This window comes from Pterocles gutturalis, unplaced genomic scaffold (genome assembly GCF_000699245.1).
Source record: "Pterocles gutturalis isolate BGI_N339 unplaced genomic scaffold, ASM69924v1 scaffold4049, whole genome shotgun sequence".
NCBI classification, from domain to species: Eukaryota; Metazoa; Chordata; class Aves; order Pterocliformes; family Pteroclidae; genus Pterocles; species Pterocles gutturalis.
In genome coordinates this window covers 74,020-100,182 of record NW_010130639.1, presented here as the reverse complement: position 1 = coordinate 100,182, position 26,163 = coordinate 74,020, and the positions used below count along the sequence as shown (strand labels likewise).

At 37.8% G+C, this 26,163-nt stretch overlaps 1 protein-coding gene across 1 annotated transcript in view; it reads right to left on the bottom strand.

The window, feature by feature from the left end:
• The window catches only part of EPHA6 (EPH receptor A6), a gene marked incomplete at its 5' end in the record, with an annotated part of 137,629 nt that overhangs the window by 55,036 nt on the left and 56,430 nt on the right, over positions 1 to 26,163 (bottom strand). Inside the window, 2 exons of the mRNA XM_010080284.1 lie at positions 756 to 965; positions 11,058 to 11,119. Of these exons, the coding sequence (XP_010078586.1) occupies positions 756 to 965; positions 11,058 to 11,119 (272 nt within the window). The remainder of the gene's footprint in view (positions 1 to 755; positions 966 to 11,057; positions 11,120 to 26,163) is intronic.

Genomic DNA, 26,163 nt, shown 5'->3' with positions numbered 1-26,163 from the left:
TTACTTTTTTCTTCTAAGTCAAATTTGAACAAGCTTCTTCATGTTCAAGAAATTTTCACTTTAGTGGACCTCCCAACACCACCACCCCCCCCCCCAAAAAAAAAAAAAAACAAAACCAAAACCAAACCCAACTCCATTTTCCACTCTAACAATTTACTTGCATCACATAAGGAATTCAAGTATTAATGAAATGAGACTTAAACCTTGAGAGAAATAGAATCATAGAATGGTTAGGGCTGGAAAGGACCTCAAAGATCATTGAGGTCCTACATATCCTGTTAGAAGGTGAGCTTGAGTGAAATAAAAATAAAATTTTAATTTATGAATACAAGGCTTGACACCATGCTTCCAACAGTGGAATTGGTGAGATTGTCTCCTCCCCCATTCCCCTATTTTAAAAACATAGCTTTGTAGATGAACACAAGTTAGCAGTAGGGGAAATGATGTGGAAAAAAACCCCAAAACACCAAAACCAAACACAAAACCTCAAACAAGAATGGAAAAGTTCTCCCACTTATACTCGTACATTTGCTTAAAAAAAAAAATACTTTTGCCAAAGTTTATTACACAACCCTTACACAGCCAAAAATCAAAACGACTTTCCTAAAACACATTGGCAGTGCTATTAAACCACATGGACTGAGAATGGAACAAAGCCAATTGAAACTACTATTCCTATGGCACAGACAAATCTGAAACTGGAATAAAAGAGGCACGTGGCAATCAGCTGTTCAAATTAGATAAGAAAAACTTACGCTTGTTGTGTAAGCAGCTTCAGGATCGTCCTCCAACACTCGTGACAACCCAAAGTCAGAGACTTTACACATGAGGTTACTGTTGACCAAGATATTACGGGCTGCCAGGTCACGGTGTACATAACCCATGTCTGAGAGGTACTTCATGCCAGATGCAATCCCCCGCAGCATGCCAACCAGCTGGATGACTGTGAAGTGGCCATCATGCTTCTGCAAGTAAAGATGCAAGTTCAGAGAACACTGCTAAATTGCATTACTTTCGTACTAGTGATATTAACTACAACTCATATTTAAAATATATTTGTAAGCCATTCAGCCAATCTGCCTGATGCAAGCTTGTTTTTTCACGTATTTAACTTGATCAGCAGTGCAAACTATCCCATCTCTCGTTGTGCAGTTGATCCCCCTTTTCTATCAGATTTTCACAAGCTCCACCATCTTTCTATTGACAGCATTTAATGTTCTTAGTAACTGATGATGAAGGACATTTTCCTTGAACGCTATTTTTTAATACAAGAATGACAATGCACAGAAAAATCCTCTCTTCATCTCTTACTCCATGGCCTCAGGGAACAAAACCCCCTCTTTTTATTGCCTCAGCCTTGATCATCTGCATGACGTACTGCTGTTACCTCACTTTTTTCCTTAAAAAAAAATACAACCCAAAACCAAATGTGGAAAATGTTTGGGGCTTTACCTCAGGTCTGTTCTGCATCTAACACTATATAGTCTTTGAACACTAGATTAAAAAGGAGATGTGGGCTGAGATTCAGGGGTCATGTGTCTTTTCCAAAGTCCTCTTGGCTGACTAAGCCTGTTAAGCTCAGACTCATGAATGCATTAAAATGTTGCTGAAATCTATTGGGTTTGAACATGTAAATAAGAGTTACGGTGTTAACAATAGTTGTCCATCTGGTCAGTCTTGGTGGGCCTCAGTTTCTCATCTGCAACATAAAAGTTAATGCTTCTGTACCTCCTACATCAGATGGCTCCTGAATTATGTGGCAGAGGGGACTAAGTGAGTACCTGTACAGAAATCTCATTATGGGCTCTTTGCCTGGTTTAGGTTTGCCCTATCAACCATTTACAGCAGACTGCTTACGGCAGTATCTTTGTGACCTCAGCTGGCAGACATTTATCTTCTCATGGATTATTCAGTGAGCCAGGCTTTTATGTTAGCAGGAAAAGCCAAACAAAAACAAATTACTCTTCCCTGCAAGCAAGTTGACTTTCCACTTTCTCTTTCAACACCTTCAGCATTGGGCTACAGACAAGTAATAGTGTCCTGATCAGCATTCAGAACATTTCTATTGCTTAGCTCATACATTTAAGCATGATGATTTTTGTAGAGGAGAAGTTTACAGCAAGTTCAGTAAATTCATTAGATTCAGCAAAGCAACAGGCTGAACTGTATGGATATGTTTAACTTTACCCCTGATCAGTAAAGTATTTCAGCTTTTCCATCATGATTCAATGATTTGAGGCCTTTATATGGCTAGTCAGGATATAAACAATTAAAGAAATAGGGAATTAGTACTCAGATGTAATTAAGGTTACCAAAACCCCCGCAAACAAACAAACAAACAAACCACAAAACCCCAAACATGGAGAAATTTGGTGTTACTTCCTTATCATGTTATTAATCTATCTTCTGAGATGAAGCAATACTAGACCAAGACCTGCCTAGGTATAATATATATCATACCTCTACTTAAATCAATAAATTGTACATTCTTAAATAGCAAGTCATTTAGTGTGTTTAACAGGCTACTAAACTGAAAAAGTTGTTTGCCTATAAAGAAGTTGGAGGAAATAGTTCCTCAAGTCACTATTATTCAATTAAACTCTATTGGGTACAATCAGGGAGACAGACAAACTTCACAAACAGAAAAAGCAGAGACAATATGGATTCTGTAATTTGTAGAACTTGCATAGTGTCTTGAAATTCTTTCAAATAAGAATTCTTTCAATAAATTCAATTGGAAGAAAAGCCGAAGTGCCGCAGTATATGAAAACCTGCATTACAGGCAACATTCACCAGTTACTGACCAGCACTGCTATGTCAGGTTATAATACAACAGGGCAAAAGCCAGAAAGAAAACGGTAAAAGGAAGATATGCATGGTTGCTACATGGTCAGGTTTTGAAGCTGCTGTTCTAAGCCAACATATCAGAATGTAGGAATTGAAATACTAATGCATGCTGTAAGCTAGAACACCTCACAGCCTCGCCATACTTCCCAGCAACACTTGTGTTTAAGGAGCCATGCTTCCATCAGTGGCCAAACACCACAGCCATCTCACACACTCCTCCAAACAAAGCATGTTTAATGATACTTCTTTGAAACCAGCCATTTATGACTGATTCATAGCAACCTTTCCCCTTGAACATTCTCACTGTTCCTCTTGTGTCAGTGCTCTAGAGCCTTTTTGTCTCTAAATTCCCCATGCAAATCTGGAGGCGGATCTCTCCAAGCAACCATGTCATACCTATAAGCAACCCCCTTCTTTTGTTGTCTCCACCAAAGCCACCTGTAAGCAGTTAGTTCTGCAGATGACACTCAACTGAGGGTTAAGACACAAGTGTGATAACCGGACATTTTACAAAAGGCCATCCCCTGTTACGGGCCTATGAAATTACCCATCACAGCCCCCTACCAAAGAATAAGGGGAACCTCCCCCAAGAGTCCAAAACATGACAGTGACAGATATTTTAAATAGAAACTTTCCATCAAACAATTAAGCAAAGAGAGACAAAAGAGAATGTTCTTAAATACTTTAAGCCTGTTCCAACAAAAGAAGGACACAAACTCTATCCAATATTTTATGTAATGAAGCCACATGGGATTTGGGTTTTGCATTTTATTTAATAATTCTAAATGTTCACTTGACTCAACATTTATTAAGTTGGTTGCAAACAGTTAATACTCTTCACACCCTGTATGGACAACTTTTTTTAGCTAACTGTAGAATTCGGATTTGGAACAAAGCACCTATGACTAACTTTTGCAAAACAACCAGACAAGTCCCACCCCCACAACCCCTGCTCCTGCAACAAAACACCAAACAAAACCAGCCCCCCACCCCTCTAGATTTTACCTCCTCCTTATCTTTAACAGCTCCATTCTTTCAGCAAACCTCAGAGTCATCTGCAACACCTCCCTTAACTGTTTTTCCCCTTGGATCACAAGCATTCATTCCTTCCTTTTTTAATTTGTGCTCTTTCAAATCTAGGCCATGCTTGACTGATTTTTCATAAAACATAACCTTTTTCTGCTCTTTCCAAGTCTCAGTATTTGCCTTACCAGTATAGCAGAAATGCCTGAGTTAAAAACAATCTCATGCTTTCTGCTTCACCAATGTGAAGCAGAGAGGAAAAGTTACTTCACAGACCTTGCAAGGGATACAGCAACATGATGCCCCTGACCTACTGCAACCTCGATAGAGTAATTTTTTCCAGCAGACTTCTCTCTGAACAGTTACTCTCTGTCCTCTATAGCTGATTATTCCAGCCTCAGTGGAGTATTGTGCCCTTGTCCTTACTTATTTCTAAGTAGTTTTTAAAACTAGTTACTAAATTATTTCTTAAATTTGTTGTGATGATTTTAAATTCTATCTCTGTCTGTCTGTCTGCCTGTGTTCTTACTTGGCTATACATTGCTTGAAATTTTTGTAAGTTTAGTCGCAGTCTCAAGATCCAGAACGTTAATGAATATATGGGGAAACACAGACTACAGAACAACCCTACTTCATATATTTTTGCTCCAAAGTCTGCTCTCTCCACACAGTATGTAGCCAGTACAATGTCAGTCAACAGAAATTTAATGAAGACCATATTACTCTAGCTGCTCATAAGGATCTCATATGAGAGAGCTTTAAAGCCTTATTAAAGTCAAGATTTATGATATCAACTGCTTCTCCCACACCCACAAAGCCTGTTCCCTATTACAAAAGGAAACCAGACTGACATAATTTGTTCTTGACAAATCCATGTTGACTCATACTTATCTCACTGTTATCAATAAGGTGCTTATAAATACTTTTTTGATAATTTGTTCCAGAAATGTTACAGCAGTTGACATTAAGCTGACTGGCCTGTAATTTGTTGGCTTCTCTTTTCCCTTCTCTTTAAAGACACGGATGACACTGGCCCTGTTCTGATCTCCTGATTTCTTACATAGTCTCCACAAATTCACAAAGATAAAGAGCACACTGAAAATGTCCTCATTAGCCATCAAATTATTTTTGGCTTCAAATACAAGACAGTTTGTAATAAATTTCTTCTCTCTCAGTAGGAAGAATATCTACAGTGACTAAAAATGCCCAGCATTTCTAAATGAACTTCTCACAGCACTATCAGAAAGACTGTTTTCTACCTCCATTTAGCAGGGTAAAACATTGCTTGAGAACAGATGTTGGCTCTGTAGCATCAGCAACAGCAACACATTCTCACAAAAATACATGCTGCTTATAATTTCACTATTAAGGTAACACATTCATACTCAGTTTCTAATTTATCAATCTATTTTTTTTTGTTCAGAAAAAAATATTGGTACTAGCAGTCTCCAGTGCAGGTTTTCTTCTTTACAGAGTCATTTTTGAAAGCAAAATACCACCTTTATCCTACCAGGAAAGGAACATGCCTCAAATAAATAAAAGTGCACATGAATGCTGCGTGTGAAAGCAAAAGAAGGAGTATTAGTTATGAGCTCTGATGCTGTTGCCTCTCTGAATGCAGATAAATAATTACAGGAACCATTAAACTTAGGAAAGGCCATCTGGCCTCTTTTCCCCAAAGCTGACTCTGTCTAGTGAGCCCATGTTAGACTGATATACAATATATACATTACAACATCGTTTTGTAGAACTTTCTACAAGTCTTCATTTTTCTATTTTCTCCCTTTTCCCCAAACTCACTAAATGTAGGTGTCTGAGGCAGCATCTAATCTCTAGTTGAAAAAAGGGTGAGCCTGATAGCAAAGCTGCTCTGAGAATAACTTCATAACGATTACTGCATCAAGGAGCAATATATCATAATATTTTCTCCTTCTAGTAACTTTTTTTTTTTTTTTACACATTTTTACACTTATCTTAGCCTCTGCTAAGAGGCCTCGAGGGATTAAAATTTGGTGATGAGTTCCAGGGTTTCATTTACTCCACAGTCTGCTGCAGTTAGTGCTCTAAGGCAGTTGAGCACATTTTTAATAGAATCTTTAGGAAATATTTTCTTTGGAAGAACAAAATATAGTTTACAGCATTTTTACCCACTATGCATGCCTGTAAAGAAATCTAACTTTTTTTACAATTATTTTAATTTTCCGAAGTGAAAGGAAATATATCAGTCACAGGTTTTTAGGTGGGAAGAGGAGCATTGCTATTGCAAACAGTAACAATGGAGAAAGCGAGACAACCCTTCAATTACCCCAGGCAAGTGAATCCCTTTCTCCTACAGCTCAGAGATTCACAAAACAGGCAAGACCGGAGCATCTCTCAAACTTAAACATCTATCTCTTCACAGTAGCTAAAGGAAAATGCTGTAAATCCTGAGGAGCTTTCTTTCCCACATTGATCCCTGGAGAGTGCACATTCCCTTCCTAATGAAGAAGTGTGAACATTATACAGTGCAGTGGATACAGCTGATAGACTATTTTAGTATCAGGCCTGCTACAGAATCTGCCACAATACCGTGAGTTCTCATCTGATTAATATTGCTGTGTCCCTGGTGCTTGCCTCACTGCGCCCACTATTGGCTAGCACACCTTGGATGCTGAGCAGGAATAAAACACTGACTACAGTCTGGCAGAAAAATACTGACAGAAGTTACAGCACTCTGGTGATAGTTTTTTGTTTCATTTTACATGACTCTATGCAGCCAACCACAAACAAACATCCCCAAAAGTCAGCTTCTAGATGCGTTCCTTTTCTGTGGTTCAAATCCATGCCTGTACTGAACGATACATGAGGAGGGTGAGTGCAGGCCACTGCCAGCAGATGCTCTCCAGGTATCATTCTGTGCAGCTGAACCCAACAAGCAGTATCCTCCCCAAACATACAAGCCACCTAGCCTCCTAGTCACCCCTTTCCTCCCTATGTGATGCTAAATACAATTATTTTAGCCAAGAATGGCCCTTTTGATGGAGCTGAGAAAACAGTAGATGAGATTTAACTTTCAATAGCTCTGTAAGTCTCTGAGGCATCTACATAGAGATTGGGCTAAGGGGGGAAGGGTGTGTCAGGGTGAAATGACAAACCTTGGGGAAAAGGATTATTATAGGAATTATTGCAATCATCTGACAGGCAAGACTGAGGGAAATGTTGTGGTGCCCAGCAAAAATAGCAAGGGAGTGAAACTGGGATTCAGACCTAGGCTGTATTACTGTGTCACCCTCCAAACTGCTGCATGGGCTTGAGTGCAATGTGGCACTCAGCTCTTTTCCCTCAGCAAAACGGGATTGCATTTACGTCATGTAGGAAGATCACCAAGCAGCGGTTCAATACCCATGTGGTTTACGTGGTCATGGCTGTGCTCACAGAACAGGCATCTCAAACCCACAGCAGTGGCAAACTGCTTGCTAAAAAGGTTTGTGGTTTTTAGTCCTTTTTAAAAATTATTATTATGTGTCTCTCTTGGTTGTCTTTCTCGTCATGTCTTCTACAGTCTATATCCGCCTCAGCAAACAAACCTGACTGCAACTATCCTATCTTATTACTAAGTACATCTTTCTATCAGTGCAGATAACTGCCCTTTCAACTCTTCATGTGTTTGGTATTTTCCTCATATGCTTGCAGAATAAGTGATTGCTAATATCTCTATGACACAGGCAAGTGGCTGCAACATTAAGACAACGTGTCCCATTCAAAGTCTGTGTGTGAAGATGGTATCAGGGAATTGTACCTGGATCTCCTCAATTCCCAAGCTGAAATATTAGCCACTTTCTTTCCAAGCACAGATTATTTCTATCTGGCAACTGTTGGAGTAATACTGAAAGAAGAGCCTCTAGCCCCTGAAGAAATACTAAGCTGGAAGCTCATATCCTTTTTCAGAGAAATCTTTCGAAGTGTTACCAAAAATGAAGTCACATGTACCTTATTTCTGGTCAAGTGACCATTTCACTGACAGCAAATTTCAGGCATACTTTTGTGGGATGATTAACTTACATTCTTCAGTCTTATGTGAAAAAAAAAAGATAACTGAGTTTCATCTTGTGCAATGAGTTTTATATAATTGCAAAAATAATGCTGGATTTCTGATGAAAGTAGTGTCAAGTGTCTCCAGTAATTTAGGATGTCTGATGGTGCACAACTGTGGTAATTAATTACCGTCATCTTACAGAATTGGTTCTAATTAGCTGATGCCTTTCCGCTAAGAATACATCTAAAGCATCTTCATATTGCAAATGCATACCAGATTTTTTACCCCAAAACGCAAAGTTAGCAGCCAGTATACAGGATATTTTTGTGGGGCAGGGAAGACATAATCTAGCTGAGCTTGCTCTTTAATTAATACAAATAGCAAAGAAAGCCACTGGTTTGGGGACTTGGTCACATAACTGCAACCAAAATACAGCACTAAATAAGATGAAGGATGAGTGTAAACTGCTGCCCTAGGATTCAGGGGAACTGATTTAATTTCTATTCTCTGCTATACACTTTGTGCACAGTACTATGCAGATCACTTAACATCACGGTGCTTTATTTCCCTACCTATAAACTATAAACTATAAACCAAGGAAGTAAAGGCTATTAAAATTTTAGGGTTTTGGGGTCAAGGGGAGTTTTACTTGGAGCTTATGATTTGTGGCACAAGTCGTACTAGCATGAAAGCTAATATCCCCCACCAAGGGTGTGCAAGGGAGGGAAGGCAAATGTCTTCCATGAAGTAGTCTTTCTTCTGGAATACCCTCACATGGTTCACCACAGAGTCTCACTTCGAAATTGTAAGATTGACCCATTTTTGCAGGCTTTTGAAGAAGGACAGGTTGGAGGGATATGCTAGTTAATTTTTGCAGATTTCAGTGTGGGGAAAAACATTTCTTATGGCGAGAAATGGATTTTTTTTCCCTTCTCTGTAAAAACACTTTGTACTGTAACAAGAGATTCCTTCAAATAATAAGACAGACAGACAATTTTATAAGCCCTTCCAAATCTCACCACATAAGAATTGTTATATTCACTGAACACTTTTCATTAGGATTGCTAAAGATAAACCCTCTCTGCTTCTTTGTATCTTCACAAAAGCTTTTAAAAGTGTAGACTCATATCTGCAGGAAACAACTACTATTAATGAAGCAGATAGATTTTTTTTTTTTAAATAATAGGTTACTTTGCAGCCATTTGCTCTGCTAATTATTAACAGAAATGCTAATGATATATCTGCAGTGCTTTGGGATGCTGAATATTATCTAAAGTCCTTTTAAAAAGCATTGTAGAAGAATAAACCATATCTGAAGTGTGAATTGGAACTGTAAAATAATACGCATGGAAGCTCACTGCAGAAATGATTAGGTCATATTTCCCCTTGGCATCTTTGCCTACAAATATATCTGATGCAATGTGAGAAGCATCGCTTCACAATAATATCATAATTTTGCTGATGTCAGTTTCTATTAAAGTATCCTAATAAGTAGTAACTATTCTGATAAATGCATGTGAAGAATAATTTAAATATAGATACCATACTAGTGCAATTCTGAGAAAGGCAATTTTCTCTCATGAATTATTTCAGTATTTGGTTTTATTATCTTCTGTGAAATTCTGCACACACACAGGCATATGCACGGAGCAGAGTTTCAGGCCCAGCCAAGTCTTCCTGGGGCACAGCTGAGAAATTATAGACCAAGGAAGCCTCAAGTACTCAAATCAGTGGCAGTCTGTCTGCTGCAGATGGATAGAGAGATGAGCCAGAAAGGCAAGGGGGGTGATTTTTAAAATCCACCCAGTTTCTAAGAACTTGATGATATCAAAATCTCCAAAAAAATAACTTGATTTTTAGAGATCAGCAAATTCTCATCAGAAACTATGCTGCTAGTGTGTTTCTGAAATACATAGAAGATATCTGTCATGTGTCTTGACAAAGGAAAATAAAAAATTATTTGGGAGAGTTGGTGAAGAGGACAACAAGAAATGTTAGAGAAAAAATACTATGGAATAATCAAAAGTAAAAGGAAGTGAGAAACAGTGTCTAGAAATATCTAAGATAATGGCTGTGATGTTCTCTGTTCCAAATGTTCTTCTCTTGTGGATACCTCTTTTCTCAACCTGCTGTCTCTTCCTCTCTCTGATTAGAAAGTCATCTTTCTAAAGTGTTGGCTGTTTTTTCCTTCCTATTAATTCACACTTTTCTCTTAGCAGTTCCTTTTTCCTGCTACCAAAGCATCCTTGAATCACCACCATCCAGATTTTCACGCAAATATTTTCACAGCTCCATGTTGAACACCTCTCCTTTGCACTTGGGATACCCTTTCAAACAAATTCATAAAAACTCATAGTCCTCCTACCCTTAGCTACAACCTTGCTTACAACCTCAGCTTTACCATTCTGCAAGATGGCAATGGCAACATAGTGGGCTAGTAAGGGCTGACATTTACTTTTTTAAAAAAATTTGAAATCTTGACAATCAAATTATTCACACAGGGTCTTATGTCAGTGGGCCTCTGGGGCATTTCCAGGGGTTCTGTTAACAAAGAGACTATTTTAGGATAAGTTTAGATTGGGGGGGGTCATCATTTCCTTTTACTTTTCTAAGAAAAATTAAATATAATTGTGCCAAAATATTCATGCTTTCTGTAGTCCTTCTTTAAAGTTTATTAGTGACCTTTGGGGGTTAATTAATGCCAGGACATTTCACCCGTGAACTGTTTTCTAATTCAATTTGTCAATTGCAAGTAACTATAAAAATTATAAATCAATTACTGGGTCTATTCTACACTTTGCCAACCAAAAAAATCATAACAAAGTATTTCTGAAGGCGATTGAGAAAAATGAACCACTTCCATAAGGCTAGGCATTTGTGCTTCAATTTATCTTTTCCTTCATAAAAATACTATTTGAAATACATTTTGCTAAATATGGGGACAACTTTGGTAGAAGAAACCAATTATATTCTTAAGTTTAAATTTTCTTTTTTTTCCAGCCATGCTCTAATGTATCACTGTACCTTAGAAATGTACCCTGGGGAAAATGCTTCTATTCTTCACTAAAAATCAATGAATAACATTATGTAGAAGTTAATTTATGATAAATGATTTAAAATCTTAAACTAGAATGGCGTCTTATTCAAATGTCATCAGAAAATGGCACCTCACCCGCAGAAAGGAGTCAAGGGATCCATTCTCCATGTATTCAACTACAATCATTACTGGTCTGCCTGCAAAACAGCAAAGAAACATTAGGATTACAGACATAATATGGGGCTTTTATAATTCCAACTGTTATGCACAGATTATTCACAGTAGTTCAATATGTTACCCATTTTCAAAATCCTCATTTATATCTCAAACACAATTCCCTATGTTATTATCTAAGAATTATATTTTATCTTTTTTGTTCTTCTTTTTTTTGGTACTGGATTAGCTGAATGTGCATTATTCATTACAGTGTATTCTCCCCTTAAAAAGGATCAAAGGAGAGCCTGCTACTTTCAAATAGCACCACTTGCTGTAAAAAATTTTGGAATATATTTGAGTTAAGGAAAAAAAAATTCATAAGCCATGCCCAAGAAGTGACAAGCTCAGTACCATAATTTTCCTCTCAAGGAAAAATATCACAACGATTTAGGGGCATACAGATAGACAGATACAAGAGGACGTCACAAAAAAAGCTCTCCTAGGTTTGGTGTATTTTTTGGGTGTGTATAATCCAGTGAAACTCTGAATTCATGTGTTTGTACATACATAACATATACACAATGTTACTCAAATCAAAGTTTTGCTCAACTAGCACAACTTTCCTGTATGGTTCTAGGGTGGGATCATATCCAAATTGAAGTAGAAAAACATGTTACATTTATTTCTTAAAATAACATCCAAAACTGAAAATAAACTTTTAAATTGGGTATTTAACTAAATACCATTTCACTGTTGATACCCAGGAATGAACTAACACTCTAGAACTGCTTGGCAGGAGAGGCCCAATTAGCATGCTAATCAGGCTATGCAGCAAGAAGTTTTTTAGCATTGTTAATATTACAAAGGAGCCATTCTAATATATGCAAAACTAATGTCATGAATAAGTATGTTAGTAAGATTGGGAAGGAGGTAAAAAGTCTTAAAATGGTAAACTTCTATTTCCCTGAGAATTCCCATCTCTCTTGGGGTCTGTGGGAAACTGGGGTGACACCACGAGCCTGCCCATTGCACTTTCTCAATACAATGCTAACTGTTCCAATATTTTTCAAACCCAAAGGAAGCCTCTTTCACTACTTTTTTTTTTTTTTCTCCGCCTCTCAGATCATGTTTGTGTTTTATTTGGATGAGGGGATGAGATGTTCAGGGTGAGATATCATAGAAGGGCATTATGATCGTTCCAGCAGAATTGTCCATTTCTGTACAGCCTAACTTTCTCTTCAGCTTGGTTAACCGTGGAAGTGTTTATTAAACTGTCTGCAATATACAATAAGCCACAGACAGGTATTTCTCCTGAGCTGTTGCAGCTAAACTTGAACTTAGAAAAGTGAACTTAATTCATCCCAGCATGTCGACTTGTAGTTCCGTGTACCCTGGTGATGCCCATTCACATAGTTTAGTCTGGTCTTTCTGGAGTTCCTTACAATAGTCTCTCATTTGTTCTCATAAAATTTGAGATTCTTTCTGTATTCAACCTCATGTTTAGGTCCTCAATGAATAATGTTTGCATGGTAGTACATTTTTTTCTCTGTGAAAATTCTCAGGTGCCTTAACAGTCTTTTTGGCTAGCCTTTCTGAAATGTGAAGAATTACCAGCTTCTTTTGTTTTTCAAGTTGAAACTTTGGTCTCAGCTGCAGATCTGCATCTGCCACCAAATCAATTTATATTCATCTGCATCCATTGGTTATACCCTGGTTTTGCATGATAAGCTTAAATGATACACCATTTAAAAATTCTTAGAAATGACAGCATTTTAAAAATTAATGTTTTCTTCAGCTTGCTAATGATGACCAGTTGTATAGCCTAGTCTCTTTAGTTACAAGCACATGAATGACCTAGATTCATTTACCTTTACCTTTGCTTACTGTCAAGGGGCTGACATCTCCATGTGAAATCTAGAGAAGTAAACAAACAGCAGCCTGACACTAAAGGATCTTACTATATACAGAACCCTCTCAAGCAAGTAGTAATTTCTAAATTGTTGCAGACAACAGCATGTTACAATAAACAGGGGTGTAAAGCTGGCTTTCAGATGGTATATTTGGTCAGGCATAAGTTACCCAGAAATTCCTCTTGCTGGGTAAATCAACAACTAAAACACCCTTATGGAAGATTTGCATTTGAAGAGAATGACAAACAAAGCTACTGAGCTTCCAAACAGTGCCCTTATAGTTTCCTGATAGTAATCCTTTGGCACTCTACCCTTTCCAGAAGCTATTTTGTGAAGTTCCCTAGCGAATTTCTGATTATTTTCACACTTATTTTGTAAAAGCAATTTTTAATTCTATGTTCTCTCATAAAATATTTCCCTCTCCAAAAACCCCCCAACAACCTGTACTTCATTTTGCACAAACCAACAGTATGAATTTCAAGGCTAAAGTGACTATGAAATATATCTATATGCATTTATCTGTTGATTTGAAAAAGAGATCTCAGTATTTACAACTGGATAATGTTTATGACTTTTTAAACTGCTCAATGCATTCCATTAATCACTTGAAATGATATGCCTTAACACAAGACCAGCTCTTCCAATGATAGCAGAGGTAAATACACCAAAATTAGCAGTGTTTGTCTTCAAATGGCTTGCTGCATATTGGAAGATCAGCATATCATTCATTAAGTATTCAGGAATTTTGATGAACAATAGATTTAGTCACTTAGGCTGATAGCTTCTCACAGACTCAGTCTGTATCACTCGCCATCCTACCTGAATCTCAAATGAACCTGATGCAAGATTGTGTCAAGACACCACAAGAATGAACCCAGCTCCATCATTTGACTACCTTTAACAAAAATCTTAAATCTGGATTCTAGCACTAACATCTCAAATAATCCTCTTTTAGTGCACCACCACTTGATAAAAGCCATCCTATTTTGGCTGCATGTTTAATGTATCACTGACGACATTTTTGTATTCCCAGCTGGACTGTGACAGGCAATACAGTGAGCCTTTTAGTCAGCATAGTATTTGTCTTTGGAGTACCTATAGATCAAAAATGTCACATCTACTGTTTTGATTGCTTGAAGATATAGTAAAAAACTCTGCTACACAGCAGATCCCAGTGGGTACATTTATTATCAAAGCGGTAACACACTGGTTCTATTCCCAGAAAACAATTCTTTTCCAATAATTTTATAGGTTTGCAAATTTCATTCAAGGATCTCTAAACATTTTACAGATGTTAAGTACATCAAGTGTTAGGAAATGTAGGATACATATTGATTTCAAAGGTGTGGTAGCAACAACAGGTTCAGAAAATCAAGTGGCACCCTCCATCTAGTGAGTATAGTATACCCAAGCAGGCTGCATTTTGTTACTGATACACAATGCTGTATTATCTTCCCTAGCTCAGTACCCTCTAGAGGCACTTGAGTGATTCCACTGTGTGTTTGCATTGCATGAACACTTTTCATTTCACAAATGGCTGAAGGAATGGGACTAGCAATTGGCTGTGGAGAAGCTGGCTGAGACATGAGCATGAGCAGCTGACTCTGGCACATCCAAGGAGAGAATCCAACATTGGACATCTCAGTTCAGAGACTGAGTCACCAAAGGCAGGCAGCAGGAGAGACTGGACTGTCCCCTGTGAAAAACACAGATTCTGATGTGTGTAGCCATTGCACTCCAGCAGTTCCAGATGTGGGAAGCAAACTCTGAAAGCACAGATCTACTTCTGGTACTCTACATGTGACAGAGCACAGTCTGGGATGCCTAACCTCCAAAGTGTCAGTGGGTGGCAGCTAACCCAGGGCTTGTATAGAACAAAGTTCTTGGTAAGACAAAAAGCTATGGATGACATTAGTCAACATTAGTTGCCTTTTAGAGCAGACATTATTCTTTATACTGTGGTACAAATTGAGTCCAGAAAAGATTAAGGTCTGTGCTGAACCCCGTACAAACACAGGGTACTGCTTTTGTTTTAAAGAGGACTAAAAAATTGACTTTGAAAAAGAATACTAGGAGATTTCTAAACTAGCATAATATTTGCCTCTAGACAGAAAAGAAAAGAAAAAAAACCTATTACTTAGATTATGAAAATCCATGTTGCTCTCATGGTACTAAGAAAGATTAATTCTTCATCCTCAATATAAGGAGAAGAATGAATAAAAGAGAGGGGGCAGAGGAGTGTTTGAGAGGGAGAAGCAATCTTTATTTTATCGTGGGCTAATGTAATTCTGGAAGGCATTGAATTATTTTCCTATATTTATGATTGCTTACACATATGAAACATGGACATCTTTACTTGAAAAAACAAGTTTAAGGATAAGCAGCAGTAGAAGGCGATACAGATGGGAGTCAGGAAAGCAGTTGGGATTGAGAAGGGTGGCACAGGCTGCAGCACAGAGGCAGCTGTGCCAGCGCTGTATGAGCCTGCTACGAGAGCACCTGTGGGAGCTCACGTGTAGCCCCAGGGAACTCTGTCCAGGCAAGAGAGCATGCACCAGAAGGCACTCCTGTGACGGATGACAAGTCCCGTCTGTGGCATCGGTGCACCTTACCAGACAGCTGGACACCTAAACTGTAGTTTAAAGACTTGACCAGTTCAGGTGAGTGTTTTCACACAGATACAGGCATAGGCATTGGAGAAGTATTTGAAGAAGTACTGGGTTAATTTTACAGTCAAGATCTACGTAAAAGAAGGCATCGAAAAAGGACACTGAAAAGGGTGTCAGCCTGGGCTGAGGACATGGAATAAAGAACAGAGGTCAAGAGCACCTAGGAGCTAAAAGCTGCAGATGCTGCTGGAAGAGAGCAAAAACTTTCATGTTTGAATTGGAGAAGGACAAAATATAAAAAGGTTTAAAGATGGATTCAGTGATCAAATCAGTCAAACAAATCATTCCTGCAGCAGTTTTAGATACCCAGCAGTGCTGGAGTAAGGAGTACTGTGAGAAAATAGACTTTTAAAGTAGAGGAATAACGTGAAGTGTTCTGAGGCAACAGGTGAAACCCCAAATATGGATTTTACACACTATGTATATCACATTTAACATTTGCAGTGCCTTAGTGTAACAGATTTATCATTTTACTCCGTACTCAAGGTAACAATATGAAATTATAATTGTATTTATGTATGACATATACTGATACTATAGCCACATTCACTGTTTTCACAATTTCTGTGAAACTATAAATGTTCCCACTACAGACACATGAGTGGGATATTGGCTAAAGCAGCTTCCCCTCCCTGCACATGGAGTAACTCTGCAGATCCATTTTAGATTCCCACCATCTCAGAAGTCACACTGAACACACAAGAGCAGTATCAGTGCTTGGCATGATGCAGGAAAAGGACATGAATTTCATTACTCAGAACCTAGATGAATCTGTAGAAGGTGCAGGGGTTATTAATTGTTTTGATGCAAATACTACCTTGTGACAAGAGGCTGACTGGTTTTGACAAGGTGGGTTTCATTCCCTAAGAAAGTTCTTCAGCAGAATTCTCCCACCCAGCTGTGCTGCAATGCCATTCAAATAAAACTAGCATAAATGACAACGACTCTGTATTGATGTCATCGCATCTCAGAATATGTTAAAATTTTGTATTTGCCATTGATCAATCTGCTTGACATTTTTTAATAAGCAGAAATGCAAAAAAGAAAAATGAAAGCCATACATTGCAGAATAATGTAAGATAGCAATTATATCTAAAACTCATGCCATATATATTTTTAGTTCTCTTTCTATTTTTTCCACAACACAAGATTTTGATAGTGTGTAATTATAGTGAGTGGAAGAGTGATGAGTAAGGAGGAGAACTTGAAGTGTCATATCAATGACAAAATATTCAGCTAGTTGTCTCCTGTTGTCATTTTAAATAATGCAGCAAAGCCACTTTAATGAATTTTGTATGTAAGATTAATCCTCCAGAAAGAATACAGTTAGTACATGCTCATTTCTCCAGTCTTTACTTACAATGAAGTCTTTAATACCCATTATGGGAATATATCTGTTAACATAAACAAAGGATACTTATTCTTCCACCTAAAATAGCAAAGGTTTAAATCAGTTCTCTAAATCATATAAGAAAATACTGCTCTATCACTTCTGCAGGTCAGAATTCATGTGTCTCAGAAAATCACCTCCTTACCAGGCATTTTTTCACTCCAAAGACATGCTCTGCTTTTGGTTTCCCACTAACTTGCCTCCTGCTAAAGCTTAAGAGATAAGACTAACAGAGCAAATCATACAGGCACTCCCTCAGGTAGCACTGGGCCTTTCAGCACTCTAACAGCATGCAAAGCACCCACAGTAAAACCCTGTGCCCCTCTCTGAAATGCCCAGGGCTTGGAAGGCATTCCTAGGTCTCACACTAGGAATTCCTTACATATTGCTTCCAATAGGAGAACCACTTGCTGTGGCACTGCAGCCTCTTCACTCCTGCTGCTAATAATGATGCAGCTGTATGCATCAGAGAACTATTTTCAGCAAATAATGAAAAAAAAATAGATTTTACCATAACACAAAAGCCAATGGAGGAAAAAAGGAAGAAAAGAAATGATTATGCAAAAAGCAATTGAAAAAAATTCTGCCAGGTTTTGCATTGTTAGCCCACATCACAATACACATGAAGCCAATGGGAATTTTGCTGCAAGCCATCCCACTTGCATTACTGACTTACAGAAGGTGTCAGACTAAAACCTGTGTTCCAAGAAGCCTCAAAAAATAGAAGCTGTAGCTCCAAACCCCTTCTTCAGACTTCAGAAGTCACAGTTGCAAACAGGACAGCACTAACATATATACATCCTGCTGTTACAGAAAATCACATAGATACAGCCTATGTACCTCGCTATTAGTGCTTGTGCTGGTTTTGGCTGGGATAGAGTTAATTTTCTTCATAGTAGCTAGTGTGGGGCTATGTTTTGGATTTGTGCTGGAAACAGTGTTGATACCACAGGGATGTTTTAGTCACTGCTGAGCAGTGCTCACACAGAGTCCAGGCCTTTCCTGCTTCTCACACCACCCCACCAGCAAGCAGGCTGCGGGTCCACAAGAAATTGTGATGGGACACAGCTGGGACAGCTGACCCCAGCTGAGCAAAGGGATATTCCACACCATGGGGTGTCATGCTCAGCATATACAGCTGGGGGAAGAAGCGGGAAGGGGTGGGATGTTTGGAGTGATGGCGTTTGTCTTCCCAAGTCACTGTTACGTGTGATAAACACCTGCCTGCCAATGGGAGGTGGTGAATTCCTGTACCCGTGTAACACTTTTCACTAGTTAAGTTAGTTTAATCAAGGGAAGATATCTTTGCAAAATCAGTTGATAAAAATACAAAACACATGAATGAGCATAAGTTGCTGTCTATTATTTGGCAAACTAGGGTCATATAGGTGTCACTACGAGTTGAAGAAGATTTACTGTATCAACCCAATATGAAAATATTGTTCTTTGAGCTGTTTATCTCTAATTTTATATTGAATACTTTTACAATGACTGCCTGGTAACCCACTGGTAAGAATTTATGCATGTTGGTATGATTTGGTAGCCAGGAAAAGCCTACATGTATTCTTCTAAAATACCTTCTCAAATCTTCTGGCTTACCCCTCCTGCAACAACAAGCACTGTGAACACTCCTCCTGTTTTTCATATGACAAAGGGACAATGTGCTTTGGATGATAGAAGTTTTAGCAGTCTCCAGCATGCTGCTTCTGCAATCCCTAATCCACACCAATCCTCCAGCGTGCCTACAAAAGATATTCTGGAAAGTTTTGAGGAAAGAAAAGTGGGACTGTAAAGAGAAAGCAGTTGCACTTTTCACATTATTTGTTTTCTTGTTCTTGTCCTTCCACGAGAGAAGCAAACGGATTGCAGTCGAGAGTAAAAGCAGAACAAGTAGTTGTTTGTCACTAGTTGGAGGTTGGGTAGGTGAGGGAGAAAGAGTGGCTAAAATTAAACCACAGAAATAAAATAATTGGCCCAAATTTTGATATTTTCTGCATTTATAATTTCCAGCCATATATCATTAAAAAAATTTGCATTTCTTCAAGTTTCCATGTGTTGGGTTGATGTTTTGCCAATGGATGCGGTTAGCACAAAGGACACAGGAACCAAATTAAAAAAAAAGTAAGCTTATTTTTACTTATGTTTAGTGATAATGAGGAAAATAATACAGTGAAAATTAATTAAAGCAAGATAAGGTAAAGCAGCAAAATAATAAGCGAACTACTATACCAAGCATAAAATAAGGTAATGCACCTAATCATTACTACATAGAGTTAGTGATAGTGATTAAGAAAGATACATCACCAATTGCCCTAATAATACATTACCATCATCACAGTCACTGGGGAGCCTGGTTACACCAAGGATTTGGAGAACACTTCCCAGCAACTGGGAAATCTCTATACAGTGTGTCCACTGTTTAGATGAGGCTTCCAAATTTCCCTGTAAATGGTCCCCGCTTTTATACAGTTAAATAAACAACTTTATATCTTAAGATGCAAAAAAAATCTGGTGTAGTTTTTTTTCCTTGTTAACTTTTTCCCGTGTTTGTCCAGAACCCAAAAAAAGTTAAGAAGTAAAGGTACCTGGTTATCTTTGATTACGTCTCTCTCAACAAAGCCTGTCACCACCGTGTCACATTCTGTTATGTAGAGGTCTGTTTGAAGGTTTGAGATAGGTTTATCTCCTTTTTGGCAAGTGGGGCTGCTGTTACACAACTACTATCTTACAGCAAGCGTTACAGCAATGGTCTATAAGCGTTACAACAAAAGCTTTTATAAATTGCCATATATTCATAAGGTAATACATTGCATATGTGATCAATATTATACATATCAGATACATTGTTAGGTTGTGAGGTTCATCTAGAGGTCAACTTTGATTCAGGGCCTCACTCCTCAGGCCCTAGTATTTCAGTTGGTTATTTGTATTATCTCTTTCTTTTAGCATTACAAATACAATAAGGATGAAAAAATTATGTTTTATTCCTTCTGCTTATATTTACATGAATATTATAAGCAGAAATAAAAAAGAAACACCTTCATCATTAGGGCAAGATGGCTTATTAGTATTCAGATACACCCATGGAGGGGAACAAGAGCTGGTGTGTTTGTAGACGAGCTCTGAAAGCTGCTGCATGAACCATTCTAAGTACATCTAATGCATCTAATTTGAGATTCTTACACTATTTTTCAAACACTAGTCTGTAAACATATAAATCCATGCTATGTATAGTGAAAAAAGAAGATGAGGCAAAGTCACTTGGCTGAGGTATCACAAAAACCAAGTCCTCAGCCTTCAATAAAAAGCTGTGGGAACCATCGTATCTGCAGAAAGTGTGCACAAAGAGGCTTTGTATCGTCTTCATGTTCCCCTGATCCTGAGAGGGTAGTGCCAGCGTGGGCCCTTGGGATAAACTGATGTACCTTAAAAAATAATCTGAATTATGGCAGTTGCCCAAGAACTTCCACAGATCCTTACAACAGCTGACGTTTACATCAAAATCTTGGTCATGTACCCTGGAACCATTCTGTCACCTCCGTGCCTGATAATGACCACCTTATACTGACTTGAAAGAGGTTTTAAGAGATGACAAAATCACAAATCAGAACAACAAACAGAGCTCAAGGATTGCATTTTTGACCATCCTATCTCAAATGCTAGGTTATATCGTCCCATTTTAAACCAACAAATCCCAGCATTAAAGGCAGTCTTTATCAGTGTATAACTAGGAGGGACAATGTAGACTAGACTAGTTTCTTTGCAAGAATAAGCAATTTGTTAATGACCAGACACAAAAAATTTGTCCACTCAGTTTACATTTAATTATGTTCAGGGTGTGAGAAGGAAAGGTAAGCTTTTAATAGAACTGATTCTGGAATAAGATTTATATTGCTTGAAATTTGACTTAGAACCCTAAAAATTCCAGCACTTTCACTTTAGCACTGAAGCAAAGAACAGTAAAAAAAAAAAAACTATAATAAATAACAGATTCTGTTCAGATTCAGTTTAAGAGAGATACTTTTGTCCAGTTAGATTAACCAAAACAATTCACCTCACTTTTTTTTTATAACTGAATTTCAGGATGTTTCACTTAATCTAATGACATTTCACCCTTAAGTTACTCTTAACATTTTCAGTGTTCACACCACTCTACATCCTCTGTGGAAAGAGCAAGGCATGTTCTTTGGTTCAAAATTACTCCACAGAGTCTGACTGCATCAAGGATCACTTCCCCTATTGACCCTAGAGCATGTAAAACAGTTGAAACAAAATTACGTCTGTGTAGCATGGGCTTCTGCACTTCATCAATATTCAGTATGCTATGATAGATAACAGGTACTTACGGGACTTAAGAAACAAAGCTTATTTAATCTCTGTTGTGAATTTACCCATTATCATAGGTGTGTTATATTTAGAAGCTGTAAACTACAACAGAAATTTGCAAATGAGCAAAATGAAAAATTGCGTACATAAGGTTACTGTAAAATATCTTTTTGCACTTTCATAAGTATAATGACACGGTTAAGGTATTTTTTAAATTTTATTCTGAAATGTCAGGGCATTTTTTGATTATTAATTACTATGCCTGATTGTGATCTTTGTAAGATTCTGACATGTCTCACACTTTAGAATATGTTTTATGTATTTTTTTCATTTACTATTTGAGCACACATTTTCCTCCTATTTCCCTTTAGTCTACATAAACTTTAAACATCTGAGATATACAAAACTGATGAGCCACAACTTTGTCCTTCATTGTTTATGACTATCTTGCTGCTTTCTGCTCATGAGAAAGGCATCATTTCTCATTTCAAGCAGCAGTGGAGGCCACACATCAATACTCCTGAAGTTTCTGAAATCCACAAAGGAAGCTTTGGTTGTAACATGTGTGAGTTGCTAAATCCAAAATTAAGAAAACAAAACATCACGAGTCAGGGCTCCAACAAATAAATGATGCACTGGACCTAACATTGTGATATTTTTGTGACCTCATGAGATTTTTTTTTTTTTTAATTTCTCTTTGAGGTTTTGTACCTTCAGGACATGAAGGCACACATTCTCAAGCTTCTCCCTTCAACTCTGATTTTGATCATGAACAAAAGCCAAGCCTTACAATGAAGCTGGGTCAAGCAGCAAACTGTAGATACAGAGTTCTTTAGATAAGCATATACATCTTGAAGAAATAAGAAAAATATGGAAACTCATTGACACGTGATGAAGAAAACCAAAATCATTCATCTCTCATAACTTAACTCCATAACTGTGGAGACATCTCCAGAGCTAGCAATATCTAGATTTTTTTCTGAGAAAGAAAAAGGCATTTCAAAGGAAGGAGACAGATTTTCCTAACTATGCGTCATAAAAGACAAATTTTCCTAACTATGCATCATAAACAGGTCATATGAGTCAGTCCAGAATTGTCTAGTCTTCACCAACCATAAAAGGCACCTAAACAGGCTTGTGAAATAACAGTGTGTACAATTCAGAGCTAGGCAGATTATTTTCCATACACAGTATTTGGGCCTGGGAATGGTACTTCAGCAAGTTGAATTTCAGAAAGGCTTTCTACTCAAAACAGACCAAAAAACCCTAAACATTATTTGAGTTAACTATTCCCTGTCTCCCATGTCACAAAAGGTCTAACAGTTCTGAATCTGCTTTCACATCCAATGCTTTACTGCTAGGCTAAAAAGGAAGTTAAGATTTTTTTTTTTCTCTTCATCATGGAACAAAGAATAACTGTGTGTAGGTTATTTACAAATATGTTTATGTGTGTATCCATCAGCTTTCTCCAGCTCTCCTCTTCCTGTCTTTCTGCTTCTGTTAGTAATGAACAACAACTTGCTTCAATTCACATACTTGTCACAATAAATTACCTACATTTTCTGAAGTCAGATTATGCAAAAATGACCACATATGCAGATAATTTTTTCAGAACTTCTAGGGCTAAAATGTTTGGAATTGTTTACGACAGTCATCTGAGCATGAAATGAGTCATTTAGCAAGGGTGGAGAACGAAGACCTCCTTTCATCACATCCTACACTCAGAGCTTAATCCCAGTTCTACAGTTCAAGTTATACCCTAATGGACCAGCACACAAAAAAAGTTTCTCTCACTATTCATGTTACTTACTGGTCATCCATATTTTGGCTGTGAAGTACTTTGTGCCTGCCTAATGGAAAAATTCACATTTGAACTTCTACTCTCAGAAAATACATGCCATTATGTATTAGTTGTAGGGTTTAAAGGCTAGACATGTCAGTGAAATAGCACTGAGGCTGGAAAGAATAAACTGGAAGAGCCATTTGGCTCTGATATCCTAGAAAATGCATATGCAATACAAGAATCAAATTGTTAGTCACCAAGAAAGCAACTGTCATTTAACAAAAAATAGAGCAGTTTAGGTGCTGGAATCCAGACTAGGGAAAAATGCACTAAGTGAAAAAAAATAGAAGTTACTTTTCTCATTATTGGAGTACCATAATTGTAGTTGAGTTTCAATATGAACAATTGCTCCCTGATGGTTCTTCTTGAGTAGTTTTGTTCAATAAGGGTCTGTCAATACAAGTTGCTTTCATTTGTCAGTTTATGTAATATCAAGAATAATGGGCTCACTCAGGTGCACTAGGAAATTGTAATAAAATATTAATTTTGGGGAAAAGAAAACTGGTAATCATCTGGTTTAGCATGATGATTTAGCATGAGTTTTTTGAGAAGTTGCCTGCAATAAATGTGAAAATTACAGTGTATGTTAGACAAAGTAACAGACAAGCAGGCAGTAAAACACTGAAAGGGGAATATCCTCTACATAATGTACTTTACGTGGAGGAGGAGTCTTGTCATTACCTAGTCCAAGACAGCAGTGAGCCAACTGTCCTGTATCACTTTTAAGTTTCTGGAAAGTAAGTGCATCCTAATTTATTGCACATAATATGTTTTTGAGGTTCACAGTGGTGGATTGTTTTATCAGTCCTAATTCCTTTGCTTCCATTTTCCCAAAATGTAAAAGAGCTGGATAATTAACCCTTGCAAAATAAGTGGAAGGAAATAACAGGTGCTCATGCTTCATTATAACGGTCACATAAACTTTCACAGAAAATTCAGAGAGGAGCTCTGGGAATGAAATAGGGGGCAATGATCCAGCTGCTGCCTGCATGGGGAGATCAGAGGATTCACAAGCAAGTCACAGCACTGGTCTTCATAGAAAGGTGTGTATAGAAAGAATAATTTTGATGTTTTCCCCTCCCCCCTCCTGGTAATGCGGTTTGAATGATGAACAGTATGAAGTGGGTCTGGGAGGTTGTCTTAACAGGGACTTTTCCATAGTTTCTCAGTGCCTGACACCCATCTTGTCAACAGAAAAACTCAGGAAAGGGGTTTAGCCTGAAAGAAACAGTAGGAAAGGTACTGTTTTCCCTCCCTTCCTTTCCAACTCAGTAAGCTTAACAATCTGCCTGACACTCTTCAAAGACAGCAGCATACCATAAATTTTTGGCTGTAACTTCTGCCAGGCATTCATATGGGTATGCATTTATATAACAATCCCTTTACATGTGACTGAAATCAAGAGCTGCCAATGCACAGCAAGAAGAGTAAGCTAAGAATTTCCCTCAGATGGAGCAAACAACATGTTACTTAGCTTGGAAGAGCTGGAATTCAAATAAATAGATGCAGCCCTGGCAATTTAGCTACTTGTTTTTCTCACAACATGCATATATATGTGTATGTTTTTGTGTGTGTATGTGTAACTATGAAGAAAGCAGTAAGCTTCCACAGCCCGTGCCAGTGCAAGTGTGATGAGGAGTGTAAACTGCTAAATGGTATAAGAAATCTATTTAATATATACAAGAATATAACTTGAGAAAAAGTACTTATTGCTTATGTGAATCCATCTGTCATTACAGACCTATCTCAATTAAGTCATGTGAATTTGTTCTGCTAACTAGAAACTACACAATTTGTGACATAAATGAGAGCTAAATCAAAAGGAAGCTATCATCTGAAAATGGGCTTGTTTTTGCAAAAATCTAGGATAGATGTCTGTATAGCAGTGACAGACTTGATGTAACTATCAAATATAAGCACTATTGCATTATATCAATGCAGCATTTGAGGCAGTCCATTTATGCAGAAAGATGTAAAACCCCAATGCCACCAACATAAATTAATCTTTAAGTTGCTAAATGAGGATACCTTTTACATAAGTGAACAGTGCAAAAGCAGACAACAAATTACACAAAACTGAACATCAGCTGTCAGTGCAATGGTAAAAGAAATACACTGCCCCAACTATTGAGTGAAAAGTAGAAAGGGAAGAAAGGAAACCAACAGTTACACTGCCCTGCTAAGCTGTTTTCCACATACTTCTTTATAGCAGGCTTTCCACTTTGGTTCTGTGTTTCACTTAAAACATCTGTGGGAGTTTTGTAGAAAAAAAAAGATGTAAAAGCATTTTGTCTTTAGGAAGGAATAAAATTTCTGACTATTTTGAAGTAAATCTGCCACTTAGCTTGAGTTAAAGGTTTTGGTAAATAAAAACCATCTCATTATCTTTGTTCCCAATGACCCTAATGGCTGAATAATGCAGACATTTTAAGCCTTCCATGTAGTTAAATTCACACATAAGCTATATGTGAAACAATTAGGTTACAATTCAGCAAAGTTATTAAATGTTAAGTACTTCTATTAGGCTTATGAAAGCTACTGTCCAATATGAGCCCAACATCTCAGATAATGGAGGTGGGGTCACTGTGCTATCAAAGGCAGCGAGGCAGCGTGCTTCCCTCCAGTACCAATACAGAAACAGGAATCCTCTTGCTTTTAATGAGAGAGGGTAAGCCTCAGACACAGCATCAAGACTGCCACGGGCAGTTGATTTTGTCTGCCTATTGCCGTTTTAACAGCCAGAGGCTGCTATGATAACCCAGATACAGCTGCTTAAGCGCCTTCTTGGAGCAATGTTGCCTTGGGTGTCTTTGTTCCTTGGTAAAACAATACTCAGAAAAAAGGTCAGGTGTTTCACAGAATCATAGAATCACAGAATGGCCTGGGTTGAAAAGGACCATAGTGATCATCTAGTTTCAACCCCCCCGCCATATGCAGGGCCGCCAAC